General features: G+C 46.3%; 1 protein-coding gene across 4 annotated transcripts in view; it reads left to right on the plus strand.

Annotated features, from left to right (window-relative positions):
* APLP2 (amyloid beta precursor like protein 2) overlaps nt 1-25551 on the plus strand; it is a 54983-nt gene that overhangs the window by 19011 nt on the left and 10421 nt on the right. For 2 of the 4 annotated variants that reach the window (XM_059675937.1, XM_059675938.1), the window contains exons 2-11: nt 8200-8373; nt 9203-9326; nt 14554-14666; nt 15357-15553; nt 15916-16124; nt 17190-17357; nt 20289-20419; nt 21563-21637; nt 23096-23254; nt 24330-24458. In XM_059675937.1, the coding sequence (XP_059531920.1) occupies nt 8200-8373; nt 9203-9326; nt 14554-14666; nt 15357-15553; nt 15916-16124; nt 17190-17357; nt 20289-20419; nt 21563-21637; nt 23096-23254; nt 24330-24458 (1479 nt within the window). The remainder of the gene's footprint in view (nt 1-8199; nt 8374-9202; nt 9327-14553; nt 14667-15356; nt 15554-15915; nt 16125-17189; nt 17358-20288; nt 20420-21562; nt 21638-23095; nt 23255-24329; nt 24459-25551) is intronic. The other 2 variants (XM_059675939.1, XM_059675940.1) reach the window with 1 other exon arrangement.

Raw genomic sequence — 25551 nt, forward strand, 5'->3', positions numbered from 1 at the left:
GTTTCCCCATGCTACTTGCCAAGGGATTTTCCCAGCTTCTTACTGTCTATCCTGCCTCAGTGGCAGCATGCAAAAGACATACCGACCAGCAGCTCATACTAGCTTTATTACTTTATTTTTAAAATTGCTGATAATTACAATAATGCACATGGATGGGCATAGGTCCCAGACAGGAAGCATTATTGTCTGCAAGCAGATCTGGAGTGAGCTGATAATACAGCCTGTATTTACTTTCAGATTTAGATGCTGTGTAAATCATAGGAAAGATGCCTTTTGACTGCTTTGAAATAGGAGACGGTGGGGCACTTTAATATTTTTGTTATTTTTACAGTTGTTTTGTTGGACATTAGTAGTTAAAAGTGAGCTCTAGCCCGTTTGGCTCGGTGGATAGAGCATCGGACTGCGGACTGAAGGGTCCCGGGTTTGGGTACGTACCTAGGTTGCAAGCTTCATCCCAGGCCCTGGTCAGGGGCATGTGCAGGAGGCAGCCAATCCAACCAATCTATGTCTCTCTCTCACATCGATGTTTCCCTCTCTCTGTCTCTCCTCCTCCCTTCCACTCTCGCTAAAAATTAATGGAAAAATATCCTTGGGTGAGGATTGACAAAAAAAAATAATAATAAAAATAAAAAAGTGAGTTGTGACATCAAGATTGGTATCCGAATAGTGCTTGCACCTAGTAAACATAGTGAAACATTTAGCAGAATAGCGTGTAGAAATTGCTACTTGTGCTTTAAAATAGAAATTTGCCTCTTTCTGCCCTGTGAAAGTCATTTGGCAAATTGTCTTATTTTGTACTTAAAAACAAAGATAAGGGTTATTCACTTAAGAATTTCTGCCCTTTCTTGCCTTTTGGCATCACAGAACCTTCGAGAGTTAATAATAAGCCTTTGGTTTTCATGGGCTAGTAAAAACTAAGAAAAAAATTTTTAGAAAGATAAGGTCAGTTCTTAATATTACAGAATATTATTTTAAAACAGACTACCTATTTACTAATGCCGTCGTTTTATGAAAACCATTGTAAAGGTGGAAAGGAAGTAATGTTAGAATTCAGGACAGTCATTTCTCAAGAGAGAACAGTTAGCAGTTCTGTTGTCCTCTAGTCATGTGTGCACACAAATGCACTCCAGACCTCCTTATTCTTCAGGAGGCCGCTGAAAACTGTTGCAGACCTTACTAGCCCCCCAGTGAGTGTCAGGGAACCCCTGCTTTAACACAGCAATAAAAACCACTCTTCACATTAAAACCTGAATGTTTTCAGCTGCATGGATTTGTTTTCTTTCCCTGGATGTATGAAAGGGAAAGGGATCCAGTAGAATCCATTTGAGATCTCTGACACTGGCCTTTCATGTTTGTGGTTGTAACATTTTTTTTTTTTTTTTAGTTGATTTTAGAGGGAAGGAGGAAGAAAGGGAGAGAGAGAAACATCGATGCGAGAGAGACACATAGATCGGTTGCCTCTGTGTATGTGCCCTGACCAGGAATCCAACCCACAGCCTTTTGGTGTATAGGATGACTCTCTACCCAACTGAGCCGCCTGGCCAGGGCTGTGGTTGTAACATCTCAAAGTCAGACAGAGCTCTGCAGCCAAAGCAGACATGTTGGATAGTTTCCTGACTTAACCTTGGTAAATTCACTAGGTTGAGTATTTATTTTAGTGAAATGGGTCTGTCTGAATACTTCTTTAAAAGGTGTAAGTTATTACATTTCAAGTACATGAAATTTTGAGATATGCTAAAAATTATCTAATTTCTAATGGCTGTGAGAATGCATTTAATAAACACAGTATCACAAAGCTTCAGATCAACCAGAAGTATGTGTATAATTTCTGATAATATTGCCAGGTTTGTGCTTGGAATGCCACAGAAAACCTCCCATCAGTTGTATTTCTATCGTCTGTGACTCAATAGTAATGATTTAGAATGAATGTATTTAATTATTAATATTTAATCAGCAATACTTCTGGGTGTTTTTTAACTTGAATCATTTTACCCTTTGAAGATTTAGAAAGCACTTTCCTATATAAATTCCCCCAGGCTTGCACACACTTTATTTAGTACATTCTTAGTAAATAATTGTTTAAGTAATACTGGCCCTGAGTTCAAAGGTTAAGCCCAAGTTCACACCATTAACATCATCTTATATTAATGCTCAAGCCTCCTGGCTTTTTGACCTCTGCGTTCAAAGTATGACAGATTGCTGCCTAGCTTAGGAATCATGCAGAATCTCATTCAAGGAAACCTCTTTGTTTCCCAGCCATGTTTCTTAGATATCAGGAGTTTTTGGAAAGTGGAGTTCTGTCTGTTGTAATGTGAACCAAAGTCCAAAGTTAATATTGTAGGTGTCATTTATTGTAATCTAAAATTTGAGTAATGCCGTAGTTAGATTGCCCTCAAGTGATAGCTAAGATCAAGAGAGTGAGGAAATAACTTCCATGTAGAAGGAATATCTCTTAAGAAGACTCATTTAGAGAAATAATTTGCACAGTGCTTTTTTTAAAAATCACAACAACGACTTTAATAGTAACTGCAGATTCGTGCAGACTCCACTTCTCAGCCAATGGAAAGCCAGACCAAATCCAGGAAGCCAGCAAGCCAGCAGCTCCTGGTGATTTTCCCTTAAATAAATAGGGCAGCATTAAAATGTTTTTGTAAACATTTGGCAACTGAATTCCCACAGAATGAAGTGTAGAGAATTATTGCAGCCTGCTCTAGGCATGTTCAGTTTAATCTGTAAAAAGCAATGTGCAGTCCTTTAACCCATTTCATGCTCCTCCTGGCTTTGGGGATGACTGGCCACGTAAGGATCTCACGTGTTCTTTCGTCTCTGGGTGCCCGTGGTTTAAGCCCCCGTTCTGTGTAATGGTAGCCACAGAGAATTAAATCCTTAGGAACCAGCCCTGCGGTAAGCAGGCTCACATTTGAGTGCGTGCTCTGAGGTCGGCATCATGCTTAGTGCATTATCTCCATTTAATCCCCACAAGCAGCCGGGGAGCAGTGTGTGTGTTAGCGGCCCTGTTGTACAGATAAAGCAGCGCATTGCCCACTTCTTCTGAGATCAGAAGTGGGGTGAGCAGACGCCTGATGGTTGGACAGGGCACGTCGTCCTACCTGTGGGAATCAGTGTCTCAGGATCCCTATTTTATTATGGGACATTGGAAAGAAACAGGAGCCAGTAAAAAACTTGACAATTTTAGGTCCATAAACACTGTTCTGCATCTTTTTTTTTTTTAAATATAAAAGTACTGCATGTGTTTTTCAATAACTTCTTTTATAAAAGACTTCCTGCTCATCTCAGAGACGCATGCATAAAGACAGACCTCGTGTAAATCTTGGTGCTTGGACCCAACCAATGTAATCCAGATGGACAAATTATAGGGACCCTGTAAAAAGCCTCGGAGACCGTCTAAGCCACTTTTAGTCTTGGCAGTGCTACCTCACTTATGGTCGCGACCCACAGGTTGAGAACTGCTGCTTTAAAGGCTCCAAACTATAGGCACCTCTTTGACAGTAACAAGAGTGGACTTTCTTATGTCTTAGGCTCTGAGCAGAACTGCAGTTGTCTTCCCATTGGAGAGAAATCAGACTTAATGTTTGTACACATGGGATTTTACCATGTTAGAATGTGTGCACATGTGTTCAGAATAAAACAGCATGTTTTGTAGGCATTGGACCTGCTCTGATTATACTTACTATTTGCCTTTCTCTTTTGACAGATTGAATCCATGTAATCATGATTGAAATTCAGGCAGGCAATGAACAGGATTAAGAAACCAAAACCAGTGAATTTTGAACTAATTTCAGAGTTTTTTTTTAAAAGCTGCAAAAATACTATAGAGGCTCCCCTATACCCTTAGCCCACCTCCCTTAATATTAACATCTGATATAACCACAGTGTAGCTATCAAAACTGGGGGATTGACGTTGGTACAGTGCTATTAACAGATTTACAGCCCTGAGTCCAGTAATTTCTCCGCTTCTCCCATTAATGTCCTGTCCCTGTTTCAGGCCCCCCATTTGCATTTGCTTGTCATTTCTCCTTCGTCTTTTCCAGTCTCTAAGTCCCTCTGTCTTGCCAAAGTCTTTCCTGTTGGTATTCTTAAATGTCTTTTTGCTGGTAAGGTTCATGTTGGTGCCTCCACTGTGAAGTAATTTGTTTCCCTTTTTGTAGTCAGTAAATATCTTAGGGAACTATCTTGACACTATGGATTTTAAGTCATTTTAATGTGCAAATCACTAGCATCCAGATAGTAAATAGATGTTCCAAAGGCGCTTACCATTGCTCAGATTTATAAGAACTAGAACTGAGTTAACTTGACTTTGCAGGGTGAAGCTTGGACACCTGAGAGGCTGGCATGCAGCACCTTCCTGTCCAAGGAGACATGATTCACTCAGTCATAGGATGGAACCCTCCTCTTTAGAAAGAAGCAGCGCCCTCCCCGCAGGCACCCTCACAAACCCTAGAGCCAGATTAGATGCAGCAGTAGCTTCAGAGAGGGAGGAGGTAATGGGCTTGCTTATTTGCTTGGATTGGGAGCGCTGCACTGGTCCGGAGTGGCGCTGTGAAAGGAGGCGGGGCTTAGCTGGGGGTGTGGGGTGCAACTCTCCAGTGATGATTAAAGGGCTGGGGATAAGTTAGGTTCAGACTTAGATGTATTTATTGCCTTCAGCCATTTCAGGTTTTCAACCAAGTTTCTAGAAGCACTTTTTACCAAGTTGAATTTCTGTCCTTAAATAGCTAAACTCTCTTTTCCTGATCCAAATTAATACAATGGAATTTCTTATTAAGAATGAATTATTAAGTAAAATGGAAGCACTGGGCTAGGACAGCAATTGATGTAATTTGTTTTCAAAGCCTTCAAAGTGCTGCAGCGCGCATAGATCACAGGCACTGGCTTAAGTGCCAGAGCACGGGCATTAATTTCCTTCGGAGTGGATTCCAGGTTCACAGGATGTCAGAACTGCTGACTTGGCAGTGACGTCCCATTTGTAACATGTTAGATCAGGAAACAGATTGATTTATACGTTGATGTAATGGATCAAGGCACAGTGTGCGATTAAGAAAATGGAGAGCCCATTAAATAAAAGCATTTTCAGAGGGAAGAAGTACAAACATAGAAAAGATCCGATTATACTCTAGATAAGGTGGGGTACGTTTGATTAGTGGATTCCTAGACACGGTCCACAGAGGCTTTTTGTATTTCAGATGATACCTTCTTGAGAGTCTCTTATGACCACAAGGATTAATCTTTCTGAACTCAGAAGTGAATCACTGCAGCAGATGAGGTGTCTGGAATGGTGCCAGTTACTCTCCTTTTTCTTGGTGGTAACTGATGTGAGGGTGTCGCTGCTTAGCTGCCTCTTCCTGTTGCTTTAACCTCTGGTATTTTAGATTCTCTTTAGGGAAGGGAATGCTGACCATCTCAGCACAGAGATCAAATGCACTTACCACTGCTGTGTTGACCTCAGCGGTTGACCCACACACTGAACATTTATGCAGCTGGAACCCTTGCGGTCTTTTATCTAACAGCCATAATGAGTAACGCGTGGAACATAATCTTTGGTGCTGATAAATAGAGGGCTGCCTGCACAGTTCTGACCACTCCACAGCTGGGCCTTGGGTGACCTCGCGTAACTGACTGACCCTGTGTCTTACGTGTATTCATTTTTGGAATCGAAGAGGTAAATCTCCATCCCAGCCCACCCCCACTCCCCACTTGAAAGATTGCACATCACACCCAGAATTCTGTTTGTTTAATAGCTGTCTTTAATGCTAAAAATATACAAGGCCAGCCCTGCCCCATGTGGCTCAGTTGGTTGAGTGTTGTCCTATGCACCGAGAGGTCCCCAGTTCGATTCCCAGTCAGGGCACATGCTGGGGTTGCGGGCTGGATCCCCAGTGGGGGGCATGCAGGAGGCGGCTGATCGTAATCTAGGTTTCTAGCCATAATCCTTAGATATGGCTCCAAAAGAAGAAAGGCCACCATGAGAGGCATTTTGGTGCATGTCTTGAACTCATTGTGAGAATGCACACATTTGTCTTGTGCATCCTTTTACCATTTAATAAACACCATTGGTGTCCTTTGAAATGTTTTTTTTCTTTCTTTGGGGGAGATAGGACTCAACACCAATCTGTAGCTTCACATGCAGTTATACTGAAGGCACAGGATCTTCCTTCTGCTTTAATAAGTGACTATCATCGCAGAGTTACAGTCGATTCTAGTTCATAAAGTTGCAAATTGTTCTCCTGATTGGGTTTAATCAGGTAGTTTTCAACCCAGATTGATGTAGGCAACGTTTTACCCCAAATGCCCTTTCTCCCAGCTGTCCAGCAGGTGTTTGCGCTTCCTTCTCTTGTACTAGTGGAGAGCAGGCTAATTTTCATAAGTTTCACAGCAAAAGGTGTAGGAATGGTAAATTTGTCCTGGAAAAGGATCGTAATGTATTTCACAATCTAATGTAGGCTCCTGATGGGGAGGACCATTCGTGTCTGTGTCGTCCATTAGCACAGATAAGTAAGAACTGCTTGGAAAGCACACATTTTCCATGTACTCAAGCCAGGCCTACCTTTCTTTACAGAAAACCATTTTATGTTAATTGCTCTCTTTAAAAAGAACAATAGAATAGCTCTGGCCAGGTAACTCAGTTATTGGAATCCCAGTACACCAAAGTTGTGGGTTCAATTCCCGGTCAGGGCACATACAAGAATCAACCAGTGAATGTATAAATGAGTGGAACAACAAATCTCTCTCTCCCTTCCTTTCTCTCTCTAAAAAATATAGAAAAATATAATCATGCAATTTAACCCACCTCCCCCCCCCCTCCCGTTCCCACAATCCAAGTTTTAACATTTTTTAAAAAGCTATTTAATTTTTATTTTGAAAGAACTTTCACTAGGAAAGACCACCGAACTCCACTGTGGATCAGCTAGCAGTGTGGGCCTATTTCTAGATGTTGGGATGCCTGTGCTTTTTTCCTACTGCCAGAGACTTTGCAGGAGCCTTACTGTCCTCAGGCCTAGATGTTATTTCTCATTTGTAACGTAGGAGTTGGTAATGGCTGTGATCTTTTGCAAAGAAGAGAATGCTAGCCAGAAAAAGACTTTCTGCAGTAGTTGATTCTTTTTAACTAACACAAGGTAAAATTGTTCATGAAATCCCTTTTAGTGTTCTGTTTCCACGAATGACACCATCACTTCTTAAGTCTCTAATCTGTCACCAAGTCTTGCGTGTTTTGCTCTCTGTGATCTCTTGACTCTGTCTCTCCATCACCCTCCTTTAGCCCAAGCTAGCTAGCATCGCTCACATGTGGACTGTGCAACTCCAGCTTCCTGAGCCATTGCCCTGCATATACTCTGGGTTCCTTTCAGTCTGTTCTTCACCCTCAACCAGAGAAAGCATCAGAGCTGCATTTTGAAAATACTAACTTTGTGCTTAAAACCTCTCCGCACTTCCGGTGATGAAGACCAAAGTCCTTTCTTGGTCTGCAGACTGTCCAGGATGTCCCTGCATGCTCCCCTCCCACCTGTACCACTCCAGTTCCTCTCCGCTTACGATGCTCAACGCTCTGCTCTACTCAGTGCCATTCTATTCAGGAAGCTGTCCTGATCATCTCATCCACGCCCAAGGCCGAGTCCCTTTCCATATGCTTCTTCCGTGCTGTGCTCTTTTCCTCCTCAGGGTGCCTGGGCATGGGATCACGCTTTTTGGGTGTATGGACTGCTGCTCTAGACCGCAAGCCCCTTGAGAGCAGGGGTCATAGCTTTCCGCTCACCCTTATGTCCTAAGCATTTAGCTTGTTGGTTTGCATAAGAGTAGCTGCTCAATAAAATTTGTGTACGTGAATTGAATAAAATTACTGGAACTTTAGACATGTTAGGCTTTTGTGGTTTGATTTATTAAGGAACAGAAAGTAGATTTGCTTGTAATAGAGGAGGCCACAGTTACGTTATAGGTTCCCAAGTCAGAAGTATCCAGATGGGGGGAGTGGGGACTAAATTTCCCATTGATCTTTCTCTCTGATCATGTACATCCAGAGGTCATTTTTATTCTGGGTTAGCTCCTGGGAAGGGGGTTTGTTTATTACATAATAGTTACAGTGAAAAATTTTGAAAGATCGGTTCTACTGTCCCAGACAACTGAATATGACCGCCTTGGTGTGGCCTTCTTGCAGTAAACGTGTTTTTTGCCCCCCTTTCGTAGGCTCTTGCGGCCAATGCTGGAACAGGATTTGCTGTCGCCGAGCCTCAGATTGCAATGTTTTGTGGAAAGTTAAATATGCACGTGAACATTCAGACTGGGGAGTGGGAACCTGACCCAACAGGCACCAAGAGCTGCTTTGGAACAAAAGAAGAAGTTCTTCAGTACTGTCAGGAGGTAAGAGTGTTGCCAGAAACTTAACACCGCTTTGTTTCTGGGTCACATTTGAGCCTATTTGCCTTAGAAATGGATATTCTATCATTCTTTTCTTTTGACCTAAGACTAAGTGGCTAAAGACTGGTACACCGGGCCTTTGTTTCTAAGCTGTGAGGCGACTGAGACTTCTCAAAAAGGCTGCTTCTGCCTTTGTGTGCTGTGACCCTCAGTTCCCTGAGGAAGGAATTCTGTACAGCCTGCTTCTCTCGGCTTCCACTTGTTATAGGAAGACGCGAAGCAGACATGTCATGTGTGTGCTTGTGGTTTCCACTTGCTGTAAATGATCATCTCAAGTCTGAGTCAACTTGGTTTTGGGTTAAAACTTGACCTAGAAAAGGATAGAAGAGGTTTGAATGAACTTCTTACTTACCAAGACTGGCATATAGGGTCAGGGTCCTAGCATTGTTCTATAATTTTACTAACAGACACTTCCATGGACTTGCCTCTTAAATGTTTTAGTTCATGAACTCAGCTACTTACACGTACCCTACAAGCATCCTTGATGTCTAGCAGATTTATTGGGCTTAAAGCTTGCTGCTTTTGTATTAAAGAGTCCTTTTTTTAAGAGAACGCATTAGTAGTCAGAAATCTGCCTTTCCCAAGAAAACTAATCGTTATGGTATCTTTTTACTTGAAGAGTTTATCTGGAGCCAGGGGCAACCGAGTGGAACTTTAGATTTACATAGGATAACAGTGACACTGAGTAAACAGGCACTTAGCCTTCCTGAGAGCGAATGTGCATTTATTAGAGACCCGTCCACTCACTGCGAGTGTGCCTTTTCCTGTGCAGATGTACCCAGAGCTACAGATCACCAATGTGATGGAGGCCAACCAGCCAGCCAGCGTGGACAACTGGTGCCGGCGGGACAAGAAGCAGTGCAAGAGCCACATTGTGATTCCGTTCAAGTGTCTCGGTGAGTGTTCTGTAGACATTCCTGGGTGCTCCTCAGGAAGTGGGGTCCCTCGTTTTTCAATTTAAGTTTCTCTTGACTCACAGTGAACTATCCACATCTGTTAAGCACCTGCGGGCTACACGGATTTATTGTGGGACTTCCTCTTTTGAATATTTATTGCTTTCTGTGTCGATAATGGACTTGTCTTCGCTGGTCACTAACTCGCCCTCTCCCATCATGGGCATCCTTGTCTTTTTTGCATCTTTTCCGTGGCACTGAATGAGAGTGCTGCCCTCAGAGCGGCCCAGCTCCGCCTCCAGGGAGAGGGTGAGGTGTTAGAGTCCTAGTAGTGCGGGGGACCGAGCAGCCCATGGATACAGCTCTAATGTGGACATCCGGGGTAGTTCTGTAGATGTACATACTTTTAGCCATGAATTTAACTTTTTCCCTTCCCTCCCTTCTTTAAAACCTTTCCTCAAACGGAATATATTGCTTTTCTCATTCTCACATGCAGCAAAGTAACAGGAAGAGTCAGCATCTGAATAACAGTATTTAAAATATGGAGCAATTACTTTGTTTTAAATACCCAGTTTAAATTTTTGAGATGAGGTTTAAGGATGTTCTTCCATTCCATTTGGCTCCAAGAAATCTCTGGGTATGAGGTTTCATTCATTCTCTATAAAATTCTCAAACTAGTGTTCTTGACTATTTGTAGATAGCACTTGGAATCACTTCTGCCTTTTGCATCTTTACCCCTAAAGACCTTGCAGCCTGGTCTTCGCCCTCCTGTGTGTTCTGTGTGTTCTATGTCCCTTGCTGGCTCCACTACCCACCCAGAGCTCTGAGCTTGAGAATCTGGGAGCCCTTTGTACATCCAGTCAGTTTTCAGGCCAGTCTGATTCTCGCCTCTGGAGTATGGCTTAGGTCCATGTTTTAAGTGCACCGAGGTGCTCCAGGACATCGTAGCAGACTCACAGCAGCATTGTTGTCGGATGTTTGGGTTTTCAGGGGAAACATCTGTCAGACGTCCCGTGAACTACTAGCTGGGAGTAATCACAGTTTCAACACCTGACCATTTTATTCCTTTCTATGACTTCATCTTTGTGGTTCCTGTGATAAAAGGCCAGCATCACACAAAATCACTATAGAAGAAAGAAGGGTGAATGTGGTCAATGGATTCCAAGGTTGGAAGAGTTGTGTAGGGCCCGGCAGGCCCTGAGGTGTTAGGACACAAGTACTTACTCACTTGTTGACATAACTACTTGGCTTTGGGGCATTCTTTTGCCCTAGGGGTGCTGTGACTCGAAAATTTGGGAACCTCTGGCTTACATCCTTTTCTAGCTGACTCCCCTGCTCTAGTTCAGCTTTCCCCCATTTCCTTCCTAGTCTAGGCTGATCACAGCCTCCACGCCTCTCCCTCAGGTCTGTTGTCAGTGTGTTGCCTTCTGATCTAAAGTGAAGATTGAATTAAAGAGTGTTATCCGCACATAACACCCTTTAGTAGCCCTTCTTCACTTAAAAAATCATCTTTAATTAAGCTCGTTAGCATGGGTTAAAACTCCATAAAGTGGCCCTTGCTTAACTCTACTTTTCTACAGCACCCTCATGGCCCCTTTCTGTGCTTCAGACTCTACACCAACATGGACATCTCATGGCTCCTGGCCACTTACCATCCACCCGTAGTTTGGAATGATTTTCCTCTATTTAACTTTACTTGGGAAGTTCTCCCTTTAAGACTTATCTCGGGGGATGCTTCCTTTAACAGAACCACTTTTATTTTCTATCCGGATAACCATATCTGAAGTTCTCCATGTTGTTGCCATTACACCTGTCACACTGTACAACCAATGGTTTCTGTGTATGCATCTTTCTCCAACCTTGTTGTAAACACTGACCCAGCTTTAATTATTTTGTCTCCTCAGTACCATTGATTTTTTAGAGAGAGTGGGAGGGACGGAGAGAGAGAAAGAGACATTGATGTGAGAAAGACCCATCTATTGGTTGCCTTCTGCACCTGCCCTGCAATCAAGGTATGTGCCCTTGACTGGAATCTGACCTGGGACCCTTCAGCCTGCAGGCCGACACTCTGTCCACTGAGCCAAACTTGTTAGGACTTCATGCTGGTTCCTGTGTCTTTTTACATGTCCCTATCTTTCTTTGAAAGCTTCCTTTCTGGTACAAAAGGGTGCTCTAGACTCATCCTATACTTTCTCTACCTCACCCCTGGATTCAGCCATTTCTGCAAGAAGCCCTGCTTTCATTTAGTGGGAAAAATATTTAGACACCAAGATCTGGGCATTCGGTGTGCTTACTGCTATCACTACAGTGTTATTGCTTCTAGGCCCACTCAGGAGACAGAGCTAAGAAATAGTATATATACATTACATGCACACACAAATGTATTTTCTAGACCTATGTGCATGTGTTAAAAACAGTGAGCTCATATTGATGACCTACAATTCCATAAATTTTCTCAATATCCCCTGTAAATAAGTCTCTCTACTTTTTAAGTGTAGATTTGTTGAGATATAATGGTTTAATGGTGTATTCACTGAGTTGTGCAACCATATTCAATTCTTTTAACATACAAACTATACTGAAAAATTAATGCAGTAAAAAGTGAGAGTCTTGTATATTTTATTCACCAGGAGTAACCACAGTGAGTCCTTTTATACATATTAAGGTAAATAAATACCACATATTGCCGTAAAGAGATGGTAGTGTGGTTAGCTTCAGCTCTGAAACCCCCTTTAAATATTGCTGCCTAGCAAACCCAAATCATAGGCAAGCCAGAAGGGCGGGGAGATGGGGACTGGGGAAAATAGGATGTACTTATATTGGTTGGGTGCCTCTATTAATTGGTTTGGATGTTCCAGGGGCCTTATCCGTGTACTCAGGTACTATTTTTGTTGTTTTTGCAAGGTTGAGGGGAATGATGTGTCGTGATTAGGATGCCTGAAAGCAGTTAGAGAAGGAATTTCAGTTGCTGGCAATGTTTGCATCACATCTGATGTCACGCTATCTGTAGACATCTGTGTCCAGTCATTCAGCTCTGCTCTCTTCTGAGAACATGTTTAATTACCCACCAATGTGATTCTCTTAACTGATATTCAGTATATTTGGTGAGAAGTCACAGATCAGTCTCCTCAAAATGAACATTTTATTTCCCTTTACTACTGATTGCCTCCTGCTTATCTATAAAAATGTATCTAAATAAATCGGATGATCCGAGTAGGACACAGTTGGTGATGTGCTGGTGGTTGTGGGAAGGAGTGAGTCATCTTTGACATTTATATATAGACTGGCTCCGGTACTGATAGAAGCGAGCTTTGCAAGCCCAGGGCAGTGTTTGCATGTGGTTATTTTGGAAGGAGATGAGCACAGGGGTTTGCTGTGATGTGAAGGAAGTTGCACAGTCAGGCTTTGGGATGCAGTCCTCAGCAGCTGCGCCTTGGTGTCTCGGAGCTGCTCACTTGTCCATTGCAGGCGTCTGTTTGCAAGTCACCTTCTACCTTGGAATTCACCACAGGCCACCAGCAGTTCATCTTGTTCCAGTATGAACGCTTCTGCAAGGTGTGTGTTTCTGCCGAGACAATTATTCTAGGTCTTTTAAGTTCTCACAGTCCTATTTAACTCAGAGACATCGTCTAGGGAGGGCCACTAGATCCCACAAAAACTTGCCTTGGGTGGTCAGATTGTGGGTTTGCAAATTGATGCAGCCACTATGGAAAACACTATGGGGGCTCCTCAAAAATTAAAAATAGAACTCCTTATGACCCAGCAATTCCACTTCTGGATATTTATGCAAAGAAATCCAAAACACTAATTTGAATAGACAGATGCACCCCTGTGTTCATTGCAGCATTATTTACAATAGCTAGGATATGGAAGCAGCCTAAGTGTCAGTTGATAGACAGTTGGATGAAGAAGAGGTGGCACATATATACAATGGAATATTACTCAGCCATAAAAAAGAATGAAATCTTACCATTTGTGGCAACATGGATGGGCCTAGAGGTTATTATGTTCAGTGACATAAATCAGAGAAAGACAAATACCATATGATTTCACTTAACTGGAATTTAAAGAGCAGAATAAATGAATAAACAAAATAGAAACAGACTCATAGATATAGAGGTCAGACTGATGGTTGACAGAGAGAATGAGGGGTAGTGGGACCTGGGTGAAAAAGGTAAAGGGATTAACAAGTACAAATTGGTAGTTACAAAATAGGATCCTATTTTCTAAACAGCTACTAGTATGTGTATTTTTTTTTCTCCAGCTCATTAGATATGTGTGTGTGCATAGCACATACTTTTTATTGTTGTTGTTAAACTGAAAGTAAGTTTGAGACATCATGATAGTTCACCTTAAAATTAAAGGTCCAGGTCATTTGTTTGACGGAGTATCCCTGGATTTGAATTTATCTTACTGTTTCATTATGATTAGGTTGAAATGACATATTTTGGCAGAAAGACTATGTAGGTAGTATGTTCTTCTTAGGAAATCGTCAGTTTGTCTGTGATTGGCAATGTTAGACAGGTCGCCTGGTCAAGGCAGTGTCTTCCAGAGTTTTCTCTTGCCAGGGCCATGTTCCCCTTGTAATTAGCTCTCCATTGATGATTTGTACGTGAATAAGTTATTGCAATGGTGGCTGCTCTTAGAGCTACTAGCATGTGTCTTTAGGTCCACAAAGGGCTAACATAAGAATTACCTGTACTTTAGGAGAACACCCAATCTTAGTTTCTTGGGCATTTTGTTATCAGAACCAATAATAGGCAGAAATGTGGGTGTAAAGAGGCCAAGAATAGTGTTTATGTGAAATCTGGGGGGCAGAACCTGTGTGTGTGTGTGTGTGTGTGTGTGGTCGTGGGAGGGGATCCTATTCCTGTTCTCCTTATGTGCAGGGCAGTGTGTGTGTGTGTGTGTGTGTCTGTCTGTCTGTCTGTCTCTCTGTCTCTGAGGTCGTGGGAGGGGACCCTATTCCTAGTTTCCTCATGTGCTGTGAGCCTGCGCCGGGACTGGAGGGCTTGGAGTCGGGGAGAGAGGCCAGTCCTGGGCTTAGTGGCCTAATGAATGTCGAGCTCTTGTGGCTGCTTGCTTGGAGGTGTCGCATTCAGTTGGCCTTTGAGGATGAAAGCTACTACACCTGTCTACATCTGACTATGTAATTAAGAATCTGCAGGGAGGGTTGTTTTCCCCTTGAATTACCCTCAGATTTGCTTCTGACAAAGCTTCTCTTTTCCAGTGGGTGAGTTTGTGAGTGATGTTCTGCTGGTTCCAGAGAAGTGCCAGTTTTTCCACAAGGAGCGGATGGATGTGTGCGAGAACCACCAGCACTGGCACACTCTGGTCAAAGAGGTAAAGGGCGGATGGCAAAGCCACCCTGGTTTCAAATCAATTTCCTTTTCTCCCTTCAAAGTTTGCAATGACTTGCACCTTCTAAAATAAAAATATTGGGCAGCAGAATTGGTATTTTTACAGGGGAGTTCGGTGCTAACAATCCAGACCCTAAAGTTAAGGATATTAAAAACGATGTGAAGCAAGGATGCGCTCAGCAGGGCTCCCGAGAAGGCCCTCTGAGCCCTAAGGCCTGAGGATGGAAATGGCCAATTATGGAAGGGCTGTGTCTGCTCACGTGCTGACAGGATTGGATGTCGCTTCCTTCTTCTAGTCGAGAAACGCCTTCGTGGCTTGTCTTCTGTAGTTAAGTTGGTTCTCCTGTTGCTTGTTTTCCTCTGGTCAGATTCTGAAGGAGTGCCCTCCCTTCCCAGGGACGAGTGTAAATTCATGTGGACGACCTCTCTCTGCTTGGCAATTACCAGAAAAAACTCCCTTTCCTTCTTTTTTTCCAACTTCGGGCTTTCATTGTTTATGGTCCAGATGTTTCCCTAGTGCAAGTTAAGTACCACGTGTCATAATACCATCACACGTTTTGACAGAAAATCTCTTGGCCATGAGAGGCAGCATTACAGAGCGATTTGGTGGGGTTTCTTTAGGCTAAAGCTCGGGTCGGGTGTGTTCTGACGTCGGCCCGCGGGTCTCTTTCAGGCCTGTCTGACCCAGGGGATGACCTTGTACAGCTACGGCATGCTGCTGCCCTGCGGGGTCGACCAGTTCCACGGCACCGAGTACGTGTGCTGCCCTCAGACCAAGGCCATGGAGTTGGCTGTGTCAAAGGAAGAGGAGGACGAGGAGGACGAGGACGGAGAGGAAGAGGAGGAGGAAGACTATGATGTTTATAAAAGGTGAACTCTTGTCCTGAGCCTGGGAATTGTTTTGCCGGCGGCTGGGGGCTGCTGGGTGAAGGGGGCGTTGCCTTGGTCCTGCTGAGCTGAGCCAGCCTGCATTTCATGGCAGCTGGAGCCGGTCACGGGAGTGCTGGAGGCTGCCAGCCTTACGTTACGCTGGGCTGCCCTGCTGTCCACAGGTCCACGTGGTCCCTGTTCACTGGCTCTTCCCTTTTGCTGGCGGAGCCAGGCCGAGGCCTAGTTCAGGGCACGCTGAGCTTATTTCCTGTCTCTGTTTGTGTTTCAGAACGGGAGCAGGCTCATTGTTGTGCGGTGCGTAGGAACTGGCATTAACCTTCCTCTTTTGCTGTGACCCTTAGTGAATTTCCTACCGAAGCAGATTTGGAAGACTTCACCGAGGCAGCCGCGGATGAGGATGGTGAGGACGAGGAAGAGGAGGAGGAAGTGGTGGAAGACCGAGACTACTACTATGACACCTTTAAAGGGGACGACTACAACGACGAGTCCCCGACGGCGCCCAGCAGCAACAGGGCCATCTCAGCAAAGGAAATGACTCACGATGTGAAAGGTAACGCCATGTGAGCAGAGGCAGTAACATCCATACGGGAATTGCTTGCTTAGAATTGTGTGCTGCATTCACCACCGGTGAGTTACAGGAGAGGCGAGGCGGGCTTCTGTGCGCAGAAGGAGGCCAGCTCCTCGGGGTGCCGGTGGTGCCAGCTTCGTGGCGGCTGGGCCGCGCCAGGGCCTACTGTGGACACACCCAGGGAGAGTGCAGAATGAATCAGAGAACTGTGCTCTGCAAGGACTTAACTGGAGAATAAGAGACAACATGGTCTCTCCTGAGGGGCGCCCCCTCCCCCATACTGCTAAAGCCCTGACCCTGTGGAATGGAAATCACTTCCTTAGTTCTCCTCTTTGTGAGTGCGTTCCAGTGGGTCGGCCGCCCTGTTTGCCATTGGAAAGCCGTTTGCAACTGGGAGGGTGGAATTGAATGAGCTACTGGGAAGGGATTGGGACCAGCAGTGTTTTCATCTTGCCAGTTTTTAAAAAAAAAAGGTGGTGGTGGCTCTAGAGCCATTCCCACACAATCTCCTGGATCTGAAACCAGTGAAGATCTGAAGAATTATTTAGGACCCAACTAGGGGAAATGATTTAATGAGCCTAGAAATTGATTCACCTTGGAGACCACACAAGTGTGCACTCGTCCTTTTTAGATGCTTGAGTAGTGCTTCCACTATCTCCACGCACAGAGCCCATCCCCCTGCGTTCCCTGCAGGCCATGACCCATCACGATAGGCAAACCAGGCAAATACCTCCACCGACCAGCTCAGCAGAGCAGGCTCACGGAGCTACGATGTAGGGAATTCCTCTCTGCCAACCTGTGCACCTAGATTCTAGCCTCAAGTCAGCACAGAGCACTTTCAGTTCCACAATGTATTGCCTTCGAGTGGAAACGACCGGCTTGAGCTGGTGAGCCCATTAGCTGGGCGCTGAGGGTCTGTCCAGCCCGAGCCTCCTCATGTTGAGTGTGTCCGGGCCTTCCTCGCCCGGCCCGGCCCTGCGCGCTGTAGGTTGTGACCGTCTGCAGCTGCCACCAGTGTCCCGCTGACATGTGACCGTTTTCACACAGCTGTCTGCTCCCAGGAGGCGATGACGGGGCCCTGCCGGGCCGTGATGCCCCGTTGGTACTTCGACCTCTCCAAGGGAAAGTGCGTGCGCTTTATATATGGCGGCTGCGGAGGCAACAGGAACAATTTTGAGTCTGAGGATTATTGTATGGCTGTGTGTAAAGCGATGAGTAAGTCCGCCACGCTGGCTCTGCAGCAGGCTGTCCTGTCCGGCGTTTTGTCTTTCCCGCCGTCCACGTGACTGCGTCTGTTAGTGCTCCCCGCCCTCGGGTGTTCGCTGTTGGTCGTGTTTCCCTCATCTTGTGCTTTCCACATCTGGGCTTGCTTTCCTGCGGGCCGCTGTAAGCTCAGTTCTCCGTGTCCTGTGCTCACCGTGGGTGCTGGTGGTGGTGGTGGTGATGGTGGTGGTGGCGATGATGGTCTGTTCCCTCCCTGGCACTGCGGGAGCGCCCAGGCCTTGCTCTTTCTCAGCCCTCTGTTACCCCAGGCGCTGTGTGTTGGCTCGGAAGACAGCCTTGCCCTGGTTGTCTCTAGTTGAAAGGCACCAAAGGGTATAAGCAGGGCGGCCAGGAATTCTGCATATGGTCGCTCCAGGCTTTGCCTCTCATCCTTGACTTTGAACTACCCTGTCACCGACCCTGTGATGCCTGCTCTCTGAAGCAGTGACGATGGGGATGCTTGGGAGTCCAGAAAATTGAGCCGCCTCGCTTTATGTCTCTAGGGAGAGAGCTTTGCAGCCAGGAGGTGGTAACTTTCTCTGTATTCGGCAGCCCTGGGTCATGCAGAGATTTGGGGGGAGAGAAGGAACTTTAGTTTATGTGTCCTTAGCTCCCAAGGAAACTCCGTGGCTCAGTTGGGTTGGGTTTACTAAGGTAGGAAAAGTTTTCGTTTTCTCCATGGTTGACCCTTTTCCTGTTTTAAGACCCCCTTTCTCTTACTTTTCAGTGCTAGCCCTGTGTTTGGAAAATCCTCAGGCCAAGTTCCTATTCTGGGTTTCGTTAGAATGATGATTCCTGGTATTTGGCTGTAGCTTCTGATGGTTGTCATTCAGATGCCTTCATGGTCCCTCTTCCCCTCGCCCCCCTCACCAAAAGATGTCTGAAATCTTAATATAATATGGTATACTTTTAGCACTTCCGCTCCAGCTGCTGCTCTGTGGAAAGGCTGTTTTTATTTCATACACTTGGAAAGGTGAAAAAAATAGGAATCCTTAGGGAACTTTGGCAGAAAGATTTTTATTCAAGAAAAATGTAGAGATAGAAATGGATATTTTCAGCTCTGTGGAACTACTTCAAATAAGAGGCAACAAAAACATTGCTTTGGGTTGAAGCCTGAGGAATCGGGGTTCGGATGAGATTTTACTGAATATGCAGATGGTGATCTTTTCCCAAAGGATCAGAGAGATAGTGCCTTAAGACACGATGGAATTTTGGCAGCTCTTCAGAGCATTAACAAAGTCTGCCAAATGGTGGTTTCCGGTTACGTATATAAGGGAGACTTGCCAAGGGGCTGCATGTGTTCATGGGCTTTTGGGGCCCCTGGCTGGAGTGCTTGGGTGGCCCAGAAGCATTGCTTTCCCATGGTCAAGGTTGTGTCCCGCCTCAAAGGGGATTGAGATGGGCCAATGAGCTGGTGGTTTTCACATGGACAGAGGGCGTGGTGCTGGGTGGGAGCCCACCGTGTCTGCAGAGCCAAACCTCTCGGCCCGCTGCCCCCTTTCCCTTTAGTTTCCAGAGGGTGGAGGCAGCTTACGCTTGGTATTACCTTCATCCAGCCCAGTGATGTGAACAAAGCTCTTCTCTAACACACACCTTTAAGCTGCAGGCCTGCGCCCCTGGGGGCGACGTGCTCGGCACGGACAGACTTCAGGGCTTTGAAATTCTCCCAGCTGGACTTTTGCGTATCGTGGGGAATGTGGTCTGTGAAGCCATATATTAGTTAACTTAGTTCATTTGAAAATTGGCTGTTGTAGCTCTTAGGTTTAATAACTAAAATGAAGGAAATAGAAGATGCACTGATGGAAGACTGGAGTAGCTGATGCATTTGTAGTTACATTGGTCAGTTGTACCTTTGTTTTCAAGTTCTGCTGAATGTACGCAGTTCTGGAAGTTAGGTGGATTTGTTTGAATTAAAGGTTGTTGAATTGGGCTTTTACTACCCACTCGGGTCTAACATGATGTCATGATGCAGCAGGTTGTGCAGCAGGTTGCGTGTCGGTCCTGTGTGTCAGTCCTCCCTGGCCGGGACGTGTCGGGAATTGGGCGAGGAAGTTGCCATGAGTATTCCTGAGAGGCTGGCTAGGGAACCTGTCCTCCCAGTCCTTCCCTTAGGAGAGAAAGCTCCCTGGTGCAGCATTGCCTCGCCTGGACTGGCAGGGAGGGGTGGTTATGCTAACGGGTCTGCCTCGGGGTGGTGGCCTGTTGGGGCCAATGAATGTCCTGGGTGTCTTCACACTAGGCAGTCCTTGTTGAATAGCAGCTCTGTCCTGTCACATACAGCAACTTAGCTTTACCTGTCATCTCTGCTATTTGGGGGTTCAATGCTATTGAACACTGAGACACTAGCTAGAGCAGATGGGCTTTCCCGGTATGCAAAGAACATTCAGCTGAGTTAGTTCCCCAAAGTAGGTTCTCACCTAAAATAGCAAGAAGAAAGGAGCCCTGAGCCCTCAAGTTCCCTTCAAAATAGAGAGTGTGGAAGCACTCGGCTGGTCTGACTTCAGCCCTCGTCTCTGGTCAGATGCCATCGGTGACAGCAGTAAGGCACTTACTTTTAAGGGTTTAAGATTTCAAGAACCGAGGGGCAGTTAGAAGAAGCGATTTCCTTTGCTGCCCCTGAAGTCCTCAGTGAATGCCTGGCTGGCACCATAGTTGCCAGGGTACCTGGACTGGCCTGGTGGGTGAATCTAGTATCAGGCAGGTAGACCAGCGCAGCCTAACTACCAGGTCCTGGCAGCCAGGAGCGCCCCATCCTTGGAGCGCAGTACCAGGCAGACAAGCCCGCTCTGTGCTCCTGAGCTCGGTGTCCTCCCGGAGCGCAGTGCTGTCTGGTTCAGGGGGCCTCGCCCCCCAAAGAGACCGCCCTCTGTCATTCTGTTCCAGTTCCCCCAACTCCTCTGCCGACCAGCGATGTGGACGTGTATTTCGAGACCTCTGCGGATGATAACGAGCACGCCCGCTTCCAGAAGGCTAAGGAGCAGCTAGAAATCCGGCACCGCAACCGGATGGACAGGGTAAACTGCAGCCTCCCGTATCCGCATGGCGTCGGGCATTGGGGACGTGGTTCTCATAGTTGAAGAAAAGGGACACCATCTCCCTAGACTGTCACGCTAACATGTCACCTAGGAGAGGTGAGGTGTGCGAGTATCAGGGGACCTTCTCAGTGGGACTAGGCCTCCCCCCTTCCCCAGCTCCACGGCAGCATAATTCCCTCGGCGCGCTGCGTTTCACACTCGGTGGTGAGCACGTACGCTATTATGTTCTCATTAGTATTAGTACCATTTTTTGCCATTAACTAGCTTAAAAAATGTATTTTAAAGAAGGGAACTTCATGCCATGGTTATAAAGAGCTAGTGTCATTTGCCATTAGAGAAAGGTAAGTGTGAAAATGTGTTGCATGAGAGCAAGACACTAGCTAGTGTTGCCTGTTGAAGGTTGTGAGTCTTGGGATGTTTTCTTTTCCCTGAAAGGGTTGTGTTAGAGCAACATGAGCCCCATAGTGGGGCTTTCTCCCAGACTCACTCAAGGATTGAGAGAAAATCAGAGGGAGTCCTTGCTAGGTCTCAGTGACCACCTGAAATCCCACACATCACCTGAGCTGGGCTTATTACACTTTGGGAGAAATGGTCGTTATTCTGTTTTATCCACATCAGTTCTGAGAAAGGGGTATTAACCACTTCCTGCTCTCTCCTTTTGGTGAGGAGACTAAGGCACAGAAACTTTTTTAAAAATATATTTTTATTGATTTTAGAGAGGAAGGGAGAAGGAGAAAGAAACAGAAACATCAATGATGAGAGAGAATCATTGACTGGCTGCCTCCTGTACGCCCCCTACTGGGGATCGAGCCTGCAACCCGGGCATGTGCCCTTGACTGGAATTGAACCCGGGACCCTTCAATGCTCTATCCACTGAGCCAAACCAGCTAGGGCGACACAGAGACTTTTAAATATCGTGCCCAAGGAGATAGAACAAAGACGTGTGGGATTGAGGGACCCTGAGGCGGAGCCTCAGAGGCAGTGCTCTGGGAACAAGTTAAACCGCCCTGAGCTCACGAGGGATCCCACGTGCGATTTCCTTATGCAGAGTGTCCTGTGTGAGATGCGGGGGATTGTTCTAGGGACTACTCCCTGGTTAGAGAACTCTGCCTGTCGTTCTAGGTAAAGAAGGAATGGGAAGAGGCCGAGCTTCAAGCGAAGAACCTCCCTAAAGCAGAGAGGCAGACGCTGATCCAGGTGAGACATGGTTTCCAGGGTGGGGCTTCCAGCCTGGCCCGCAGATGCAGTCAGCACCCACTCCCCGGAAGTTAGGGCTTCACAGCTCCGTTCAGTCGGGAGCTTATGTTACCAGGAAGTTCTAACCTCCCAACTGGTGTTCTCTAGAATAGCTCGCCTGTGGCAGAAGGAAAACAAACCCCCAGCCAGAGCGCACCTCATTCACGCCAGGAAGCAACCTTATCCGCTGCGTTTGTTCATTCTGCTCTCCTGGCTCAAGTCCTCGGTCATCTTCCTTCTTGGGCTGCGACTTGCCTTTCAGCAGCACTGAATTCTTGCTTTTACAGACTTGTCGAAAAGTCGAAAGGCAGAGAAGAAATAACTCTGAGAATGTCACCTTAGAATCACAGCAGCAACTGCCTCCTCCTTGCAGAAGAGAGTGTTGATAGGAATAGGGATACAGGTGTGGGTCTCGTGACACTTAAACATTTTAAATCCGTTGGTGTTTGTTTAGCAGAAATCCCTCTTCACGATGACCCTTCCTCAGAACACCTAGAAACTCCAGTCGTGTTCGTTTCTGCACAGCCCATGCATCTGTGCAGGGACGTGAACCCCGCAGCCTGAGCCAGGCCTTGGGATGTGGCCGGGACTCGGCTCGCTGCTTGCCCCCCGGGACTGCAGTGGGAATGACTCAGAGGAACCCGCCATGCACTGGGACGTGCTTCGCAGCACGTCTCCTGTTAGGCTGCGGTTTGGGGATGAGGAAGTGGGCGCCTGGCCACCGTGTGGGAAGTCAGCATTTCTTGCCTTGCAGTGCACGTGCAGAAGCCGGCGGTGCCCGGGAAGTCTGAGGAGCCCTGGCACTCGCTTTACCACGCTGTCACTAGGCAAGGAAGGATTGTTCTACAGAGCAGACGAAGGCAGCGGCTCCTCAGATCACGTCATTTCATTAACATCGTTTCATGATGTTTCTAAGATGCTGTAGCAACTTAAGCCTCATTTTATTTATTTATTTTTAAACATATTTTTATTGATTTCAGAGAGGAAAAGAAAGGGAGAGCGAGAAGCATCAATGATGGGAAAGAATCATTGATGGGCCGCCTCCTGCATGCCACACTGGAGATTGAGCCCACAACCCGGCCATGTGCCCTGACTGGGAATCGAACTGTGACCTCCTGGTTCATAGGTCGATGCTCAACCACTAAACCACACCGGTCGGGCTTAACCCTTGTTTCTATCAGTTAGCCTTTGGCAAAATTGGTTGCGTTATATGTTGTTTTGCTTCAAGTCAGAGAAGCTGGTGCTGACAAGTGAGGACTTACTGTATTCAGTGCTTAGATCTGAACCTGCTCCACTCTGTGGACCCGCTGCGGCTCACACACGCCCTGGGCAGGGAGAAGCCAGTGTTGGGCTCTTAGTTGTCTGCCTAGACTTCCTCTGCCTGCCATGAATTACATGTTGTCTGCTTTCTGGGCGTAGCACTTCCAGGCGATGGTGAAAGCTTTAGAGAAAGAAGCCGCCAGCGAGAAGCAGCAGCTGGTGGAGACCCACCTGGCCCGGGTGGAAGCTATGCTGAACGACCGCCGCCGCGTGGCGCTCGAGAACTACCTGGCTGCCTTGCAGGCCGACCCGCCGCGGGTGAGTGGTGGGCAGCGGGTCCCTGGTGACGTGTGCCCCAGTGTGGCCTGCCCCCGGTAGTGTTTCTGTGGAACCATCGTGACACGGGTCCATCAAATGACGTGTTTATGACAAGCTCTGGCAAGGCTGGAAGTGAGGAAAGAAGAGGAGGGAGGGAAGGGAATTATGTTGCAGTATCTGCTTACAGTGGCTTAGCATTGCACTGCCTGCGTGTGCACCTGTGGCACCGGGTGAGACCCAGAGAAAGCACAGCCTCAGCACTTGGTTGGTAGTTATCCGGTTACCAAGTTGTTAACAGCCTCACTTTCAAAGAATAAAAACACCTTCCACGGACAAAGGCTTTGAACCAGTTCTGCCTTAAATGAAATTGTGAAGAAAGGGGTAAAGTAGTTTATATAGAAACCCTTTTGTGCTGATAGTCTCAGACTTTTTTTAAGAATATATTTTTATTGATTTCAAAGAGAAAGGGAGAGGGAGAGAGAGAGAGAGAGAAACATCAATGATGAGAATCATTGATCGGCTGCCTCCTACAGGCCCCAAACTGGGGATCGAGCCCGCAACCCAGGCATGTGCCCTGACTGGGAATCAAACCACAACCTCCTGGTTCATGGTGCTCTATCCACTGAGCAACACCGGCTGGACAGTGTCAGGCTTTTTTATCCCTAACTCTGTCTACCCTGTCTTGCTCTGGGGGGTGGACAGTATTGGAAAGGAGGATATTTGTAGCCTTCTAAGGAAGCAAGTACAGTCATTTCTGGGTGACACAGGGACTGCCTGTTTTGTAATGAAGGTGTCAGAGGCTGAGCCCACAAAAAAGCACCCATTGGAGGAGGACAGTGGGCTAGAGATTATGGAAAATACTGTTTGTGAAGGCTTGTACAACTTGGGAACCTAGATTTGGGTACTTAGAAAGGTGGCATCTTGTTACTAAAAGCTAAAAGCGTTGGAAAGGAGAGCTTTCATTCTTGTGCTTCACTGAGCTTTACATTCTTGAGGGAATTTTTAAAGCCTTGTTTTTCTGTCTATTTTCAATGCCCTCGTCTCTGGAGATTGAAACAACTGTTCTGTTTTGTAGCCTCATCGCATTCTCCAGGCCTTGCGGCGGTATGTCCGTGCTGAGAACAAAGATCGCCTGCACACCATACGTCACTACCAGCATGTGTTGGCTGTGGACCCAGAAAAGGCGGCCCAGATGAAATCCCAGGTACACCGGGCAGAGTCAAAGTTGCTCTGGGAGAGTTTCTGGTGGGGGGCGCTGCTGTGGTTGACGGTCGGTCAGCACTGATGCTTGATATCAGTCCTTAGAAAGTGTCTCTCATTTCCAGAGACATTAGGTACAAGAGTTGGTTTAAGAATAGTTTATTGATTTTTAGAGAGAGAGAGGAAGGGAAAGGGGAAGAGAGAGGAACATCAATGTGAGAATGCAACATTGATCAGCTGCCTCCTGCACACCCCCTACTGGGGTTCAAGCCTGCAACCCGGGCATGTGCCCAGACCGGGAATCAAACTGGCAATATTAAGTGCTTTCTACTTAAAGGTTCCAAGGTTCAGCACAGACACCGGTGTGCAGCCTTCCCCCCACAGTGCAGCTCTGTCCTCATGGGTGTGGGCCTTCCTCCCTCAGACGGCTCCTCAGTTCATGTGAAGAAGTGGAATGATGCCAGCACATGCTCAGATGGGGTGGGCCACGTTTCCTTTCTAGGCATTTTCTCTCTGAGGCATTCCCTCTTTCCTATCAGTCTGCTTGATTGAAAGAATGGCAGATATAAAATTAAACTGCTCCATCCTGCCTTTTAACGGTCAGAGAGAGATCCGTCTACAATAAAAGCATCTTGCCAGTTAACTCTTCCAGCCCACCCACCCCCATTTTGACCCTTCATGTTAATGGATTGTAGCCCACATAATTAATCCATGGGTTTAGCTCGCCCTCTGTAGGAAGATCTTGGTAACTGCAAGTGTAGCCAGGCAGGAGTAACCTCAAATAGCTTGTGTGAGCTGCAGCGGCTCTCGCTGTGTCATGGGGGTGGCAGTTACCCCAAATCACCTTTCTTTCCCACAAGAAGCTTTAAAAGTAAGTGACCAGTTGTAATGGCAACCTTGGAAATTTGCATTCAGAAGGATAGTGAGCTGTGGAAGACAGATAGGTGGTAGATAAATCTTATTTGATGCCCTTAAAATCAGGTTTGTATATACCTTAGCGTAAGTTTTTGAAAGAATAGCTAATTTAGTTAAATAGGAATAAACAAGTTATCACCATGAAAATCATTTTAAGCAGTTACTTCACAAAGCAGTGTCTG

Source organism: Myotis daubentonii, chromosome 19 (genome assembly GCF_963259705.1).
Source record: "Myotis daubentonii chromosome 19, mMyoDau2.1, whole genome shotgun sequence".
NCBI classification, from domain to species: domain Eukaryota; kingdom Metazoa; phylum Chordata; class Mammalia; order Chiroptera; family Vespertilionidae; genus Myotis; species Myotis daubentonii.